This window comes from Anolis carolinensis, chromosome 2 (assembly GCF_035594765.1).
Source record: "Anolis carolinensis isolate JA03-04 chromosome 2, rAnoCar3.1.pri, whole genome shotgun sequence".
Lineage (NCBI taxonomy): Eukaryota > Metazoa > Chordata > Lepidosauria > Squamata > Dactyloidae > Anolis > Anolis carolinensis.
The window spans coordinates 9,120,174-9,136,815 of NC_085842.1; the positions used below are offsets into that span (position 1 = coordinate 9,120,174).

General features: G+C 45.3%; 1 protein-coding gene and 1 pseudogene across 1 annotated transcript; both read right to left on the reverse strand.

Moving 5' to 3' along the window:
* Window positions 1-5,116: 5,116 nt before the first annotated feature.
* The window catches only part of LOC134297187 (zinc finger protein 493-like), a 34,158-nt pseudogene continuing 22,632 nt past the window's right edge, over window positions 5,117-16,642 (reverse strand).
* On the reverse strand, window positions 12,460-15,896 carry LOC134296963 (zinc finger protein 24-like). Its single transcript, XM_062973179.1, has 2 exons — window positions 15,805-15,896; window positions 12,460-13,162 (listed from the first exon to the last, which is right to left on the reverse strand). The coding sequence occupies exon 2, from the start codon at window positions 13,033-13,035 to the stop codon at window positions 12,475-12,477; it is 561 nt and encodes a 186-aa protein (XP_062829249.1). The 5' UTR covers window positions 13,036-13,162; window positions 15,805-15,896; the 3' UTR covers window positions 12,460-12,474.

The following is a 16,642-nucleotide window of genomic DNA, read 5'->3' on the forward strand; positions in this document are numbered from 1 at the left end:
CCGCGGCCGTTTCTCGGCTCCTTTGCGGGGACACAAGTTTCTCCCAGGGCTACTGGTGGTGGACTGCCATTCCCTGGGAGAGAGAGAGAGAGAGAGAGAGAGAGAGAGAGAGAGAGAGAGAGATGTAGTTTCTTCAAGGACCAGCTGCCATCCCCCTGATGGCAAGGACTCCCGGACGGACTTCCGCCGTTCATTCATTCATCTTCATTTTTATGAATGACCGGACTTCTCATTCATATACTTGCCTACGGTTCTATGAAACGCCGGCCTCCCAAGAACAGAAGTCAACAGGAATTCCTTCACTTTATTATTTTTACGAACCTCCAAATGCTTGAGCTGCTTATGAACTCTTCATGAACTATGACCCACATGCCCATGAATTTCCTCTATTGCCTATGTACTCTGTGCATGGACTTTGACTATATTATGAATTTGCTGGTACACACACTGAATTCCCCAAATACTTTACATGAACTTCCCCTCGGTGAATGTATGGCCTATCTTAGATATTATTTTTAATTACTATTTTAGATATCATTCCCTTGTATGTTTTAATCAATGAAGACATAGCCTGAACTCCAGTTAACCCCAAAGATTCCCGCCTTCCCTTCACCCTATATTCTGGGCTTCACACACAAAAGAGGATAAACTGTCACCATAAGATTTAATCTATGTTGCATCTGCATGGCCCATAGCGAGAGATTGGCCCACCCCAGATCGGAGCAGTCCCCGGGGTGATAAAATCTCATATGGTAACGTTGATCCCAATCCCATCCTGGACCCCTGGGGAGCCCTAGGAAAGCTTCCTGCTGGTCCTGCCACCATAATCCCATAGTGTCAATATTTGCTGTCATCTCCGTCACACCTCAGGTATTCATGAACTGTGTACGTGCGTAAAGAACTCCGGACATTCCAGATGGCCCTATTCAAAGCAACCATAATCCTAGATTATCTTAGAAGGCGCTAGCCTCAGGTAATCGCTTTGCATAAAGATAACAATGATTCATTCACCAAAACCCATTGTCTAGCTGACTCCCGCCTTCCCCAACCTGATTGGCCCTGACAGAGGCGAAGGTTGTTCCTCATTGGCCAAGGCGCAGGGCGGGAAACCAAACTCCCACCTAGTGCGGCGCCCTCGACCTATCAGCAGCCAGATGGGCGGAGGGACGGGGCGGGAAATTCAAGCAGACTTCAAACTTAGAAATGTATAAAATGGCTTTATTTTAACTGTATTGTTACATCTCGCATGTCGAACTATCGCGGCTTGATGTCCTTTTCAGCTGAATCGCTTTAATAAACACTTTGACGGTTTTTCCTTCAACTTGGCAGAGCCTTTTTCCTTTTGGTCTCAGGTAAATTATATTCCGGGTTATTTTCTACTTTTCGGTCGGCTCGCCAAGGTTTGTTCCCTCATCTGGGAGACGGATCGGATCTCCTTCACGGGGTTGATCCATGCTGAATTGCGGTCGATAGCAGAAGCATTAAAACATAATTATTTTCCATTATTAGTTGGATTCAGAATGCAGTGAATGTGTGAGTGAACTGTAATTCCAAGCACCCAAAGTTTTTTATTATCAGTATGCACAGTTGGCCATGTTGGGTCTATTCGGTCCAGATCCGTTGTCAGTGGGTTCATGGGTCCTAGGGGTTATGTGTGTCAAGTTTGGTCCAGGTCCAGCCTTCCTGGTGGTGACAGTGGTGTTTTTGATTACCAAAGTGTAGGCCGAAGGCTGTTAACTGTACCAAAGCTAGCGTCATTCTGAGGAGATAAGTAGGCTGAACAAAGCCAGTTGGTAGTAGTTTTTGCCTCAGCGGTCCCAGTGGCCTGTGAAAGTGGAGGCCAATCAGAAAGCTGGCCCATATTCCGACAGGCCAATCAAAACGTGAGCACATATTCTGCCTGGCCAATCAAAACACTGATACATACTCACATACAAACATTCACTTTTATTATATATATAGATATAGATATAGATTTAGATTAGATTAGATAAATGCCAATGTGATTCTAGGCTGTCCCAATAGGAGGATTCTGTCTATATCCAAAGAAGTCACGGCCTCCTTTCTTCTGCTTTGGTCAGACTCACCTGGAATGACCCTGTCTCCAGGTCTCGGTCACACATGGGATGTAGAGAAGCTGAGAGAGCTGGGTATGTTCAGCTTGGAGGAAAGAAGGAAGGGCTTCTCCCTCGGCAGGGAGGAAGGAGTAGGCCACGGAATTTGGGGTGGGGGATTAATAGGACCCCCCGACTGTCAGGTAGAAAGAAATGTAACAGACAGGAATGCATGACACATACCTCCCGTGTGCAATGATACAGTTCTCAATAGACATGTGTTCACAGCACAGTAGTCTAAAGGGTTAAGGAAACAGAGAAGGTGATCCCAGGGCAGGCATGGGGAGACCTTCTAACTTGGGGGCCTAGAGCCGGAAGAGACCCCCAAGGGCCACCCTGCCATGCAGGAAGGCACAATCCAAGCACTCCCAATAGATAGCCTCTGCAGAAAAGCCTCCAGAGAAGGACACTCCACCACACTCTGAGGCAGCCTAGGCCACTCTCCAACAGCTCTTACTCGTTCTTATTGTGTTTGTGAGTATCTGTGTATATTAAGAGAAGACCTGTAAGTAGTAATAAGTAGTGAATAAATCAAGAATAAAACCTCCAAGGACTTTGGATGAAAGTCAGAACTCAGGGGTGTTTATTCAGAGATGAGCTCCTTTACAAGGCCAGAGGCTGTGAAACTGTAACCAGGACTCTGCCGTGTTTTGGGGTGATAAAGAAGGGCGGAATATAAATACTGTAAATAAATAAAATGAATAAAATGAAACCATTGATCCCATGGGTCGTGGAGTCCAGCCCCATTCTGCTCCAAGCAGCGTCACCAGCCAGAGCAAACTCCGCAGGTCGCTCTCCAGCCCCTTTTTGGGGTCATCCAGAGAGAGGAACCCGCACTTCTCTAGGCCCTTGCCTTCTTACCCAAATCAGAGATTCACAGAATAGTATATTTGGAAGAGACCACGAGGGCCATCTAGTCCAACCCCCTTCTGCCAGGCAGGAAAAGCAGAATCCCTTGCCAGAATCCCTGCAGGGTTCAATACTGTCTCCCACGCTGTGTAACATCTACATGAAGCCGTTGGGAGAGATCATCTGAAGTTTTGGAGTTCAATGTCATCTGTACGCAGATGATGTCCAATTCTCACTCCTTCCCACCTGATACTAAGGAGGCTGTTCAGGTCCTGAACCGGTGCTTGGCTGCTGTGGATGAGGGCGAACACATTGAAATTGAGTCCAGACAAGAGAGGTCCTCCTGGTCAGTCGCAAGGCCGAAGAGGGCATAGGGTCACAGCCTGTGTTGGGTGGGGTCACACTCCCCCTGAAGGCACAGCTTCGCAGCTTGGGAGACTCACCACCGAGCCTGGAGCCCCAGGTTTCATTGGTGGCCAGGGGAGCTTTTGCACAATTAAAACTTGTGCGCCAGTTATGCCCGTACCTTGAGAGTTCTGACTTGGCCACAGTAATCCACACTCTGGTTACATCCCGAATAGATTACTGCAACACACTCTATGTGGGGTTGCCTTTGAAGACTCTTCAGAAGCTGCAACTGGTTCAACGGGCCGGAGCTGCGTACAGGACACACACAACCCCCCTGTTGTGCCAGCTCCACTGGCTGCCACTTTGCTACCGAGCACAATTCAAAGTGATGGCTTTAGCTTATCCAGCCCTAAACGGTTCTGGCCCAGCTTACCTGTCCAAACGTCTCTCCCCTTATGAACCATCTCGGAGTCTACGATCGTGTGGGGAGGCCCTGCTCTCAATCCCGCCCTCTTCGCAGGGATGATTGGCAGGGACGAGAGACAGGGCCTTCCTTCTCGGTAGTGGAAAGGATGGAAGGGAATTGAAGAAAAGAAGAAAAGAATGGCAAGAGAAAAGAATAATAATAATAATAATAATAATAATAATAATAATAATAATAATAATAATGAATCTTTATTTATATCCCGCTTTTCTCCCTCACGGGACCCAAAGTGGCTCACAACATATTAAACTCACATAAACAACAATCAGAGTACATCAATAATATAAGCATAATAGGATAACAGATTAAGAAGAACAACTATAGTATGCATTCAAGTTCATGAGGCATCAAATGAGACATATATTGTACTCTACTCCAGTCCATAACATATGAAAGGAAGGGAAGGCAAGGGAAGAGAAAGAAAACGCAAGGAAAGAAGGGCAAGAGAAAAGAAGGCAAAGGAAGGGAAGAGGAGAAAAAAGGAAAAGGAAGGACAAGAGAAAAGAAGGAAATGAAGGGAAGAGAAAAAGGAAGGGCAAGAGAAAGAAAGGCAAAGGAAGGGGAGGTTAGAAGGCAGGCAAGGGAAGAGAAGAGAAAGAAAAAGCAAGGAAAGTAGGGCAAGAGAAAGAAGGCAAGAGAACAGAAAGGAAAGTGATAGGAAAGGAAGGGAAGGGAAGGAGTCAGGCAACTGATGAGAAGAGAAAGGAAAAGCAAAGCAAAGGAAGAGAAGAGAATGAAAGAGAGGAGACCCCAGTGCACTCCCAGGCAGCAGCACGTGCCACCCGTATCATTTCAGACCAAAGGCCCCCATCTGACCAAGGTACTGCGGAGAATGGGGATTGGTTTCCGTACCCACAGGTGGGGGGGGGGGAGGGACCCTCGCGGATACCGAGAGCGGCCTTCTTCCCTCACCTGGCCCTCTACCTCCATGGAGCCCTTGCCTGGTGCGGCTACGAAGAAGCTCTCATGCGCCCAGCAGGAAGGGGGACTCCGCGAGGAATGTTAGAACTGGACACACGGCATGGGCCCCGAAGAGGAAGCTCCCACCGCCCTCCTACAGCCCCGCCTTCCCCAAGAAAGGGAGGCCCACTCCCCATGCGCTCTGAGGCCAGGAGAAGGCGCCCGATGGGAAGCACTGCCTTAAAGGGAAGGGGCCAACTCTGGATCCCTCCCATATCAGATATTTACAACATGCAAGCTGACCAGTCCTGACTGAGGAGGAAAACAGAGGACGTTTCTGTAGGGGCACAACGTTCACAAACTGGACATTTGCAACCAAGGTGGAAATGGAGCTGGAAACTAATCCCAGAGGAACAACTGATGGAATTACATTTGGTTTATTTCTTTTCAGACGAGGTGACAAGACAATCATATTTAACCCTCTGAAGCAGTGGTCTTCAACCTGTGGGTGCCCAGGTGTTTTGGCCTACAACTCCCAGAAATCCCAGCCAGCCAGTTTACCAGTTGTTAGGATTTATGGGAGTTGAAGGCCGAAACATCTGTGGACCCACAGGTTGAGAACCACTGCTCTGAAGGATTGTCACACAGAGCTTTCTTTCTGCTGCTCCAGAGAACAGGACCTCCAACTTAGGGATTCAAATGACAAGAACTGGGCTCCACTAAATCTGACGCAGAACTTCTCAAAGGGTCCTGTTTGAAATCAGACATTTACCCACAATGGCTGTTTTTTAGCCTGTATGTGTTTTCTGGTGCCGGTCAAGGGACGAACTATGAGTAAAACATTTCCCACACTCCTGGCATTGGTATGGCTTCTCTCCTGTGTGGCTTCTTTTGTGTGTCACCAAGGCTGAACAGGAAACAAAACATTTCCCACACTCCTGGCATTGGTATGGCTTCTCTCCTGTGTGGTTTCTTTTGTGGCTCACCAAGTTTGAACTGGAAGCAAAACATTTCCCACACTCCTGGCATTGGTATGGCTTCTCTCCTGTGTGGCTTCTTTTGTGTGTCACCAAGTCTGAACTGGAAGCAAAACATTTCTCGCACTCCTGGCATTGGTATGGCTTCTCTCCTGTGTGGCTTCTTTTGTGTGTCACCAAGTTTGAACTGGAAGCAAAACATTTCCCACACTCCTGGCATTGGTATGGCTTCTCTCCTGTGTGACTTCTTTTGTGGCTCGCCAAGTTTGAACTGGAAGCAAAACATTTCCCACACTCCTGGCATTGGTGTGGCTTCTCACCTGTGTGGAGTCTTTTGTGTTTCACCAAGGCTGAACAGGAAGCAAAACACTTCCCACACTCCTGGCATCTGTATAGTTCTTGACCTGTGTGAAATTGCTCATGTTTCATCACACATTTTGCTGATACTTTCCATTTAAAATGGCTTTTCCCAACATTGACTGTCCTGTGAAGCACAAGTGCCACATTTTGAGTAAAACATTCCCCACATACATTGCATTTGTCGGGCCTTTCTATGGCAGAACCTCCATCTTCTCTGTGGGCTTGCCGGTGTCGATGAAGGCCCCCGTTGTGTTCCAAATGCTTCCAGCATTTGATGCATAAATGGTTCTTCTCCCTGTTACCTACTGTGAAGAAGAACAGAATCATTCCTCTGCATGCGTGATAAGGACTCAAAGGAAATGGGATAAGAAGTGAAGTGATCCTTAAAACAACACAGACATGGAGGAAAAGAAGATATACATATTGTTCTATCCCCACCCCTTGTTCAGTACATATGGACACTGGTTGACTGCCTAGAGAGAGATGAGTAGCATATGTTCCAGAGGCTCCCTGTTGCTCAGCCCAGCCCGGTTTTTTATTCCGTCTCCTTCTCTCTGGGGGAATGGCTGGCAGAACGTTGGATAAGCAAAAATGTTGGATAATAAGGAGAGATTAAGGAAAAGCCTATTAAACGTCAAATTATTGTATGATTTTACAAATTTCGGCTGCACTTGTGTTGTTGTTGGGCGTGTTGTTGTTTTTCTGGGCAGCAACACGCTGTTTGATTTTCTATATGTAGAAACTATGGGTTCCCACAGGGGTCCTGGTGGGAGAGAAATGTGAGCAGTACAAGAGCATTATCGAAGAAGAGGACATAGCTCAAAGGGAGAGTTTCTGCTGCACTTCACTTCCTGGTATCCCTTGTTGAGTCAAGAAAATACTGACAATGTGTTTGAAAACATGGAGAGCTGTCACTGCGTCAGAGTACATGATACAGGCTAGACAAACAGTTTTTCATTCTGTTTCAGAAAAAATAGTTTTTTATTCTGGAAGGGGTGAGATGCATGTTGGACACTGTGCCTGACGAGAATAGTCTGCACCGACCGCGTCTCGCTCCTCCGGGTGGGCAATCGGCGCGCAGAGAGACCTGTCAGAGTAATTTGTGGCGCAGCAGAAGTTGGATGGAATCAGTGGAACGCAGAACGAAGAGACATCAGAGACGATGGTAAAACTATATACAAAGTTTTACTGACTTCAGCAATAGTCAAGACAAACAGACTTGCAGACAATAGACACAGGACTCTCACTCTAGGCCAGGGGTCCTCAAACTAAGGCCCGGGGGCCAGATGCGGCCCATTGAAGCTATTTATCCGGCCCCCACGGCACAAGGGCAGAAGGGGGTTGGACTAAATGACCCAAGGGGTCTCTTCTTCTCTTACAACTCTTATTATTATTATTATTATTATTATTATTATTATTATTATTATTATTATTATTATTATTATTATTATTATTATGATTGAGGCTGGGTGGCCATCTGTCAGGGGTGCTTTGCTTGTACTTTTGGTGCACAAAGGCAGAAGGGGATTGGACTAAATGGCCCAAGGGGTTTCTTCCAACCATCTTTATTATTATTATTAATAATAATAATAATAATAATAATAATAATAATAATTAACATTGGAGCTGGGTGACCATCTGTCAGGGGTGCTTTGCTTGTGCTTTCGGTGCACAAAGGCAGAAGGGGATTGGACTCAATGGCCCAAGGGGTCTCTTCCAACCCTCTTTATTATTATTATTATTATTATTATTGTTGTTGTTAATAATAATAATAATTATTATTATTATTGCTCGGTGGCCAACTATAGTCCGGCCCTCCAACGGTCTGAAGTATTGTGAACTGGCCCCCTGCTTAAAAAGTTTGGGGACCCCTGCTCTAGGCAGACAGAACTCTGAACTGAACAGAACTGATGTAATCAGTAATGCACACACTTGTGTCTGGACACTCCCCAGTTCCAGCCACATATCAAGGACATCACAGCTTCTCAGCAATTAACTCTTTCCAGACTATGTTACACTCTGGATGATGCAATCAGTATGCAATACAGGCAAGACACAAATTGCATTTAAACACCACCAATACACAAATCCCACATTAACAAGACCCGCTGCGTGTTGCTGCCGACAGAAACAGCTGTGGATCCCGGAGGGAGGCAGACTGCGTCGAATGACACAGAACGTTGGATGAGCGAAGGTTGGATAAGCAAGACTCTACTGTATTGCAGAAATTCTTATGCTTTTACCATCAACTGCTGAATATACAGTGTTTCAAAAAGATACACTCAATTGGAAAACAAGTTTTCTACGAACGTGAAACTACCATGAGTGACACTGTTACCACCGTCACGCGAATGAATGAGGCTGGGGGCTGTTTGTGTGCTGGGAGAGGCAGCGTAGAGAGAGAGCTGAGCCTTCAGACACGCAAAGGCTAGCCTGCCTGGTTGGGGGGAAAAATAAGATTGAATACCATGCCAATCCTAAGATGTTTAACCGCCTCTGCTTATCTGAAGATAGGCAAAGTTTGGTTCTTTTTTTTTCATCATTCTGCGGCCCCTCTCTCCAGCCAATCTGCTTCCTCCCTCTCCTTGCCTCTCACACAAACACTCAGAGAGAGAATAAGAGAGAGACAGAGAGGGGTGTGTGTGCTTCCACTTGATTCAAGTTATGGAAATCTTCCCACTTGAGTCTGAATTGGTGCTAATGTCATATTATTATTATTATTATTATTATTATTACTCTTTTGTCATATATTTCTAACACAAGCCCTGCCTTGCGGACCCTCAGTGACTGTGATGATTTAGGCTAATACTGCCTTTTGAAACAGAAATCCCCATCAGTGAGGGAGCCTTACCAAGAGAGTCCACAATCCCATTCATCTCCTCCATGACCTGCTTGTGCAAGGCTTTCTGATCCGGATTCAGGAGAACCCACTCCTCCAGGGAGAAATCCACAGCCACGTCCTCAAAGGCGATTGGGCCCTGGTGGAAGAAGAAAAAATTCCCTCCTCATGTGAGAGCTAGCAAGAAAAAGAATTACAAGAAAATCTTTAAAGCAGATTTACATTCCTGTTGGTTGGTTGGAAGGGCCAAGGCCTCCATGCCATAGTTGTAAGTTTTGTAGAGACGACGGGTTGGTCACAGTCAGAATCATTTCTTAATTGATATGTAGAATCAGAAATGGTATCAGGATATGTTCCGGCCTTTATTGTGATGCCCAGAACTGGACACAGTGTTGTTCCAGGTGAGGTTTCCCCAAAGCAGAAAGAAGGTTGCCATGACTTCCCTTTATCTAGACACGATATTCCTTGGGATTCAGCCCAAAATCTCATACTCTTTTATGCTGCTGCATCGCATTGTTGGCTCATGTTCCACTTGTAGTCCTCTAACACTCCAAGATCCCATTGTTACCCATCCTGTACCTGTGCATGGCATTTTTCTCCTGCCTAAGTGTACTACTCTACATATATTCTTGTTGACATTAATTGGGTTAGTTTTGGCCCAGCTCTCCACCATGTTCAGGCCATTTTGAATTCTGATCCTATCTTCTAGACTGTCAGCTATCCCTGCTAATCTGGTGTCATCTGAAAATATGATACGCATGTTGAGCAGTACTGGGCCCAGGACAGAACCCTGCGACACTCCACCCTTTGTCACGCAAACCATTACAAATCCACCAAACAGGAGTATTATCCAGCCCTCTTTTTACTAGTTGTTTGTAAAACCATGGGAGGCCTTTGCAGAGGTCTTACTGAAAGCAAGATGTGCTACACCCACTGCATTTCCTTCATCTACCAAGCGTAAAACTCTACTGAAAAACAGATTAGTCTGGCGTGACTTGTTTTGGAGAAACCCATCTTGCCCTTCAGTGATTACAGCACTTTTCCCAAGTGATTCCAGACGGCCTTCTTCATGATCTGCTCCAACATCTTCCCTGCTATTTAGGTCAAGATAACGGGCGACTTCAATGCAAGGGTAGGGTCTAGTTTGGTAAATGTGTTGAGAGAAGAGAGCCTGGAGGAAGATCCCTTCAACTCCCTCCCGACACCTGAAGCCCGACACTCTAAGGACCAAGCGTGCAACCAAGCCAGAAAGAGCCTGACCAAAATGGCCACGCAGCTCAACATGTCCTGGCTAAATGGACTTACTCAATTTCCTAACTCTGGAGAATATACATTGGTCTCACCAAGGGGCTCTGGTGTCATAGACTATCTTCTGACTTCATCCTCCATAGCTAGCGACATTGATTCATTTGCTATAGACAATTCCTTGCTTAGTGATCATCTATCTCCCACTTACCCTGGTTTTGGAGAGAAGCAGCACTTCCCCACCTGGACAAGCCTACCCACAATACACCAGGCTGAAGCGGAACCTTAAGATGAAGGGGGTGTGCCTAGTTATCTTGATCTTTTATGAAGTGCTGTCTATAGAAACTATGATCATTGAAATCCCAGATTTCGAGGAGGCATCACCGGGTTTGTATCCCTTATAATATCTACTATACGATTGGCAAAGAACACCGAGGCAGTCCAGGGTCAGACCCAAAAATTGGTTCGATAAAGAGTGCATAATAGCCAACAAACAGATCCGCTCCTTCTGTAACGATTATCGATCCACATCAAACAATCTCCTCCTTAGAAAAATTCAAGAGTATTAACAGCTGCTCCAACTGGGCCAGGTGAAGATAACTGGAATGTCTCCATTCTTGGAGATAGAGACAACCTTTGCCTCCTCCAGCCTGCTGGGACTTCTCCCCAAAAATGAACAAAGAGGATTGCCAGTGGTTCTGGGATTACTGCTGTTAGTTCAATACTCTTGGGTGTAGTTCACCTGGCCCTGGAGACTTGGATTCATTGAGCGTGGCCAGGTATTCCTGGACTCCTTCTTTGCCCATTTTGGGTTGCATTTCCCCAGCTGCTCCATCTGGCTCAGGTAGAATACTGATTTCCTTTTGGGAGAAGACTGAGGCCATGTTCTACCTCTTTCCTATCCCCGGTCAGCATTCCACCACCTTCTCCAGGCACAGACCCTACTCTTGGCTCATTTTTTCTTCTGACCTCATTTTCTAATTTAGATTGTTAGACCTTTTCCCTACTTGTGCTGGTTAGTCCTTTACATTCTTTGGTGATTCTCCCCCTTTTCCATTTCTTGTACAGGTCCCTTTTGAATCTTAGCTCTGTTCAAAGTAGAGTCTCATTTATCCAAGCTTCACTTATCCAATGTTCTGTATTATCCAAGGCAGTCTGCCTTTTAGTAGTCAATGTTTTTGTAGTAAATGTTGCAATGTATTGGTAATAAATTCGTAAATACAGTAATTACTATATAACATTACTCTGTAATGAATTTCTTTTTCTGTCAATTTATTGTAAAACTTGATGTTTTGATGCTTAATTTGTAAAATCATAACCTAATTTGATGTTTAATAGGCTTTTCCTTAATCCCTCCTTATTATACAACATTTTGGCTTATCCAAGGCTCTGCCGGCCTGTTTAGCTTGGAAACTCTACTGTACATCCATTCTGGTTTCTTTAGTTTTCTTTTCATTTTTTTCCCTCCTTGTTGGCACGGTTTGCAATTGTGCCTTCAAGATTTCACTTCTAAGGAAACACATTCAATCTTGCCTGTTTCAACAGATATTTTACAATTAATCCTGGAACCAAAGGCACCCCGACAGGCCCAGTCCTCCTCTCCCAGGATTCCTTCTGCTTACCTGACTCAGTCCCACTCCATCGCAAAGGGGGAGAAATGACTGAGGATTCGGCAACAGCATCATTCCAGACCCTGGAGAGAGAAAAAGGGGTGGAAAGCTGGTCACATAAATAACAATAACAATGATAATAATAATTTTATTTTTTTACTCGCCTCTTCTTGCAGTTCTAGGCAGGTTACAACACAATTTTAAAAACACAAACATTGCCAAAATTCAACAAAGATCCACATTTCTATAAAAGATCCACATTAAAACTGCATTTCTATAAAATTCATATTGAAGTACATAAAACATCACAAAAAAGACATGAGTTTAAGATATATACCCATCTCAAGGCCAAATGATCCGGCATGTTCACCTTCTGAAGCTCAAACTATGGGTATGCAATCATCCCCCCAAAGCGGAATTTCCACTGGCACAAAACCCCAAAACTCCCAGAAGAGTTCCTTCTCACCCGGCAAGGCGGCAGCCCCGTCTCCTTCCCGCTTCAGCTCCTTCTGCCTGAGACTCTGGGTGGTGTCTGGTGGAGATTCCTCTGGTGCAGGGACTTCCATGGAGTTATTATTATGGGCCTGGAAGAGCACAGAGCGTTCCAGAAGGAGTTTGGGAAATGTTCAGAAACATCACAGACCTATATACTTGTTTTGAAAGAATAACTCTGAGATGGGAACCTAGTTTGGAACCAATGCCCCCCTCCCCCTCCCATCATTGTCTATGTTCTATCTTGAGCAGAGCATCAACCAAGCTGACGGTAGAGATGGAGGGGCAGAGCAGGTGGGGAGAGAGGTCGAGGGAGCAGGGCCTTGCTTATCCCCCACATCGGTCCCATCTTGGAAGAAAGGCAGGATGTATGTTTAACCTGTCCATCAGTCCCCAGGTTAGTGAAACCCAGAGGGAATGCTCTCACCTGTCCTTCCTGCTCCTTGTCCTCGGCCCGACTCAGGAGGAAGCCTTCCGCCAGGGCCACCGCCTGGGAACAGGTCTCTGCCCCACACTCTCGGACCCAGCTCCCCATCTCTGGGGGCAGGATGCTCAGGAACTGCTCCAGGGTCACCAGGTCCAGCACCTCGGCCTTGGTGTGCTGCTCTGGCTTCAGCCACTGGCGGCACAGATCGTGGAGACGACTGCAAACCCCTCTGGGTCCTTCACCCTCTTGGTAGGAGGACTGCCTGAAGCGCTGGCGCTGTGTGTCCGAGCTGTCAAGGTCCACACTCAGGGACTCATGTCTGGTTCTTTCCCAGGATTCCCCACTGCCCCCAGGTCCTGCTTCAGGCCCACGTGAGTTGGGTCTCTCCATGCTGGAACCACTCTGGTGAAGAACCCAACCGTATCCAAGATGTTTTTCCTCCTCTTCTTTCTTTCAAGGGAAAGAAATCCCTCCACAGGCTCTATTCCGAAATTCTCAGCCCAAAATCACATTTCCTCTGTGAAAGAAAGGCAGAAAGGTTGTGGGACCAGGCTTTTGAGCAATAACAGCAGATATGACAACTATATGATCCAAGGTATAATGACAGACCCGGTTTGGACTTGAAAGGTGCCTTGAATGTTTACAGTAGAGCCTCACTTATCCAACATAAACAGGCCGGCAGAACGTTGGATAAGCAAATATGTTGGATAATAAGGAGGGATTAAGGAAAAGCCTATTAAACATCAAATTAGGTTATGATTTTACAAATTAAGCTCCAAAACATCCTGTTATACAATAAATTTGACAGAAAAAGTAGTTCAGTACGAAATAATGCTATGTAGCAATTACTGTTTTTACGAATTTAGCACCAAAATATCATGATTTATTGAAAACATCGACTACAAAAATGTGTTGGATAATCCAGAACGTTGGATAAGAGAGTGTTGCATAAGTGAGACTCTACTGTATTTATATGTATATTTATGAAAGTTCAAATGTAATTTAATTTAAATGGAATTTTGAAATGTGATTGTATTGTTTGATATATTTATTTATTTATTTACAACATTTATACCCCGCCCTTCTCACCCGAGGGGACTCAGGGCGGCTTATATGTTTTATATTGTAAGCCACCCTGAGTCCCCTTGATGGGTGAGAAGGATGGGGTAGAAATGTTGCAATAGATAAATAAATAAACAAAAAGAAGAATCAACAATGACATGTTTCCATTATAATCGACTCCAACAGAGACTTCGTCTAGACACAAGATTCGGAGAATCAGCGGAACCAACTGCTACAGACAAAAAACTAACCAATTGGGAAGCTGCATCAATTTCTTCTGAAAGATTTTACAATTGATAAAGAAATTAAAAAACCTATGATTCAGTGGGTGAAAACTCTAGGCTAAGCAATAACTCCACGAGAATGGGAAGAGCTCTGGTAAAAATGACTAAAATTTACAAGGAGTCACACAATTAAATAAAATTTCAACAAAATGATACATAGATGGTACAAAACTCCAGAAAAACTCTCAAATACACACACATGATATGTTGGGATTTGCCAAAAGGTAACAAATTCTGAATAAAAATCCACAGAGACATGGAAACTATTCTAGAGTACAAAATCCCATTAAAACCAGAACATCCGGCATCTCCAGGAATAGGCATAGTTGCTCTATACCTTTAAGTGTGCAAAAGCACCCTTGGGCATTGCAGAAAACTTGAGCTCCCACGTTCAAGACTTGAGTTCACTTCTGGTATCTAAACAAATTTACAGTAGAGTCTCACTTACCCAACACTCGCTTATCCAACGTTCTGGATTATCCAACGCATTTTTGTAGTCAATGTTTTCAATATATCGTGATATTTTGGTGCTAAATTTGTAAATAAAGTAATTACTACATAGCATTACTGCGTATTGAACTACTTTTTCTGCCAAATTTGTTGTCTAACATGATGTTTTGGTGTTTCAATTGTAAAATCATAACCTAATTTGATGTTTAATAGGCTTTTCCTTAATGCCTCCTTATTATCCAACATATTCACTTATCCAACATGGCGCTGGCCCGTTTATGTTGGATAAGTGAGACTCAACTGTACTTGGGACCCAATAATAAATTCTGCATCAATAAGTCCAGCACAAAATAAATGAATAATTTTCACAGGAAAAAAAAAACCATAACTTTTTCTACTGGGAAACATCAAGAAAGACTCTTTCTTTATATGACAACAGAAGCGAGAACTGAATACGCAATACTATGGAAACAACAAGACATGCCAACACCAGAAAACTGGATGACAAAAGGTTTTGAAATGGCCAAAAAGGACAAACTAGCTTCAGCTGCACAACAAACAAATACACAGAGACTTCCAAGAAGAATGGAAGCCCTTCATTGAATTCACAAAGAAGCAAAGGGGCCGGGCTGTGGCGCAGCTGGCTAGTAACCAGCTGCTATAAATCACTACTGACCGAGAAGTCATGAGTTCAAAGCCTGGTTCGGGTTAAGCCTCCGACCATAAAAAAAAAAAATAGCCCCGGCTTGCTGTTGACCTTGCAGCCCCGAAAGACAGTTGCATCTGTCAAGTAGGGAAAATTTAGGGACGCTTTATGCGGGAGGCTAATTTAACTAATCTACAACACCATAAAACTGCTCACGAGGAAAAGAAGAGGAAGAACAGCCACCAATGGACGGTGAAGCAACAGCTCCCCCTGTGGCCGGAAATCGTGAAGCTGGAAAGATGTTAAAAAATGCCTCTGTGTCTGTCTAAAACTGAATGTTGTTTGTCTGTTGGCATTGAATGTTTGCCATATATGTGTTCATTGTAATCCGCCCTGAGTCCCCTTCGGGGTGAGAAAGAAGGGCGGAATATAAATACTGTAAATAAAGGAAGATGACCACGGCAGGATCAGTTGAGTAAAATATTATTAATAGTATACAGTTACATTTTGTACTATCTCTAAACTCTTTATTCAAGAGACTTTGAATAACTGACCTATCAACACTCTTTGATTAGAATATAGAAGGTGGCAAGCCTCGTTAATTAGATATTTTAGAGCGACACATATATAGAAACACATATTTGTGTAGTGTTGAAAGAAGAAAAGATGAAAATGTAACATAGTGAATTATCATCCAGACAATCCTAATTGACTAACCAATGGAGCTGCTATTTGGGATCCATCTGGCAGTCGTGATGATGAGATGAAATGCCTGCAAAGAACGGGAAGAGGAGGCGGGAAGGAGGCCGGATCTCCTGGGAAGGCCAGAAGGTCCTGAGGAGAAGAGGGCGTTCGCTTCTGTCTCCGAGGCCCTGTGGATCTCCCCAACCCCGAGGCCATGTCTCTCATCCCGGGGCCTGGGCTGAAGAGAGGGACGTGAAGGCAAAACCAAGGCCAGGCCTCTCTCCCGCCCTCCCTCCCTCTTTCTTGGGATCACAGAAGACACGGAGACACTTCTTTCCTCTTCTCAAAGAGACCTCCTTCGTTCTACAGCAGACCCATCACATTCACTCTTCCAAACAATCCTACCTTTCCTTTTGGCATCCAATGTTCTTTCCACCCTTCAAGCTGAGGTAAAGATTGGCCCTCAGGTCCCGGGAATGGCCGTTCATGGCGGAACGGCGAAGGAAAGGGCCGGGGAAGATTCTGCCCGGAGACGGATGACGTCAGGGAGGGAGGCGGATTCCCATTGGCGGACCCTGGGCGTTGGGAAGAAAAGAAAGGAGGAGCGTCTCTCTCTGTCTAGAGCTCCGTTCGACGGCCGAGAAGCCCCGCCCCTCTCTGGGCATCGTGCCCGCGGCTGCCATGTTGAGCCCGGGCGGAAGTCCACCGAGGAGGGAGGCGTCTTCCTAGAGAGACTCAGGACGAGAGGCGCCTTTTCCTGTCAGAGCGAGCGCGGGAGGGAGAGGAAGGAGGAAGCGGAGGAGGAGGAGGAGGAGGAGGAGGAGGAGGGGTGAGTGTGCGTGTGCGTGTTGGGGGGGGGGGCTGAGTGGGT

Coding starts and splice junctions, on each gene's coding strand:
- LOC134296963 (XM_062973179.1), bottom strand. CDS start 13,035: ATGGAGAGACCCAACTCACGTGGGCCTGAAGCAGGACCTGGGGGCAGT.